At 44.4% G+C, this 1,937-nt stretch overlaps 1 protein-coding gene across 2 annotated transcripts in view; it reads right to left on the bottom strand.

The window, feature by feature from the left end:
- Positions 1-603: 603 nt before the first annotated feature.
- The window catches only part of LSM4 (LSM4 homolog, U6 small nuclear RNA and mRNA degradation associated), a 7,258-nt gene continuing 5,924 nt past the window's right edge, over positions 604-1,937 (bottom strand). Inside the window, exon 5 of one of the 2 annotated variants that reach the window (XM_017839030.1) lies at positions 604-981. In XM_017839030.1, the coding sequence (XP_017694519.1) occupies positions 893-981 (89 nt within the window). In that variant the 3' untranslated portion in view covers positions 604-892. The remainder of the gene's footprint in view (positions 982-1,937) is intronic. The other variant, XM_017839032.1, reaches the window with a different exon arrangement.

The raw sequence follows: 1,937 nt of genomic DNA, 5'->3' as shown, positions 1-1,937 counted from the left end.
AGGTTGAAAAATACTGTCAACAGTTCAGGACTTGGTGTCACAGCAAAAGGGGGAAGAGTTTTCCGAGTGGGAGGGAAATAAATCCAAGTAAATCAACTCAGTTGCTTTCCAGAAAATTAAAAAAAAAAAAATCACCCATGAGGAGCGAGGGGAGCACCAGCCTCATGCAAAAAAAAAAAACCCACAGAAAACCTGTTCCTTTAAAGGAAACTTCTAATCTGAAGTCAAGTTAGCAATGAACTAATTGGGAAACGCTCATTTATCACAAAGCTCTCTTGGGAACAACCCTTGAAGGCCAATGTTCACCCCAAGTTCTCCTTTCAGCCATAGGAGAGACAGAACTGACTGGCCAGGAAAAGAAAAGCAATAGTTTAAAGGTTTGTTGGCTTTAGAAAACCCCAAACCTTTAAGACTACTCGTGTACAGACACAATACCCTCAAGTTCAGTGTTTTTAAAGCAAAAGGCTCACACATCTGTTACAAACACACGTTTCCCAAGTTTCAAGTATATTAAAAAAAACCCAAAAAAAATTCCAAACAATCCAGAAAGTGTCTGTTTGCCTTCGTTCTGGTACCTCTGAACAGGATAATATTTTAAATTAAACCTGGCGACCCTGAAAAATTCACTCTCAGGAGAAGGCAGAACTTCAGTCCTTAACCATAAATGATTTTTTTTCTTTTTTTTTTTTTTTTAAGAAATATTTCCAATGACTTACTAACTACAAGGAGTGAAAACTCCACTTGACCAGATTAAATCACGAGGGGCTTCCAAATGAACCTGATTTGGGCTCTGATTGACTCAACGGGAGAGTGGGAAAGGGAACGTTTTTGAACACGTGGCAAATCCTGAGGTGACAAAACCCAAACTGTCCCCGGCCTGGGTGCAGACATTTCACTGCTTGGCTGATTGTCTGCCTGGCTTTTTTTCCTGCTGGCCTCTTCCACTGCCTGGAATTCCTCTGCCACGGCCACCAAACACACCTGTGGAGCAGAAAGGAAGGGCACGGATGTAACAGCACCCCTGGCACACAGTTATTCTTGTTTTACCCAAATAACAGGCTTATTTTTGAGCCTTAGAAGCAGAAACAGGACTTTTTGACTTCTCCCTTTCCAGTCCCAGACCTGTGTTTAAGAGGTGCACAAACTGGTGTGTTAATGTCATGATTGATGGTAATGTCGTGGCAAATTGAAAAATGGAGCCAAGGAAGCAATAAATTTAAAATCCAGGTCCCCTGAGAGCTGTGAGGGCCAACAAAAGCTGGACAGAGCAATCCATGGCTTTGGAGAGGGCACAGGACAGGACAGCAGGAGCTGGGAGGCTGTGGTGAGATGAGCATCCTCATACCCAAAAGCTGCGACTGTCACAGGAGCTGCTGAGCTCAGATTTACCCCCAAAATAGGGATAAATCAGGATGTGGATCCACCCTGCCAGGCAGAACCCAAAGGAGACTCAGTCCGAGCACCAGGCACAAGAGCCCTCAGCGGTTGCTTCATTGAGGAGACGTGATTAAATCAAAGGCAAAATATAAATTATTCCAAAGCCTGCAGTGCTTGGGATGTTCCAGCTGCTCCTGGAGCAAAGACCAGGGACTTCTGAGTTTGGCAAGCAAGAAGTCAAAGAGGATGGATTACCAGTGTCAGAAACAATAACCCTTTCAACTGTGTGCACAATTACAGCTTCACTCCTGCCTGGTGGCCTCCCAACAAAATTGTCCTGCCTGGTTGTTTTGTTGGGTTTTTTTTTTTTTTTCTTTCCCCCTCCCCTTTCCCTCCTCCCTTCATGTCTCAGTAATGAGAGCCAAACCTTTGAGCTAATTAGCCAATGCTCGAAAATATTCCATCAGCGAATTCGAGCTGCACATGAAAACAGCAGGAGCTCCACCTCAAGAGCTCCAGCTCTGCTCCCCACAAGGTGGATATTTCCGTATTTCCACGGC

Source organism: Lepidothrix coronata, unplaced genomic scaffold (assembly GCF_001604755.1).
Source record: "Lepidothrix coronata isolate B3197 unplaced genomic scaffold, Lepidothrix_coronata-1.0 Scaffold371, whole genome shotgun sequence".
Lineage (NCBI taxonomy): Eukaryota > Metazoa > Chordata > Aves > Passeriformes > Pipridae > Lepidothrix > Lepidothrix coronata.
This window is presented reverse-complemented; position numbering and strand designations above follow the sequence as displayed.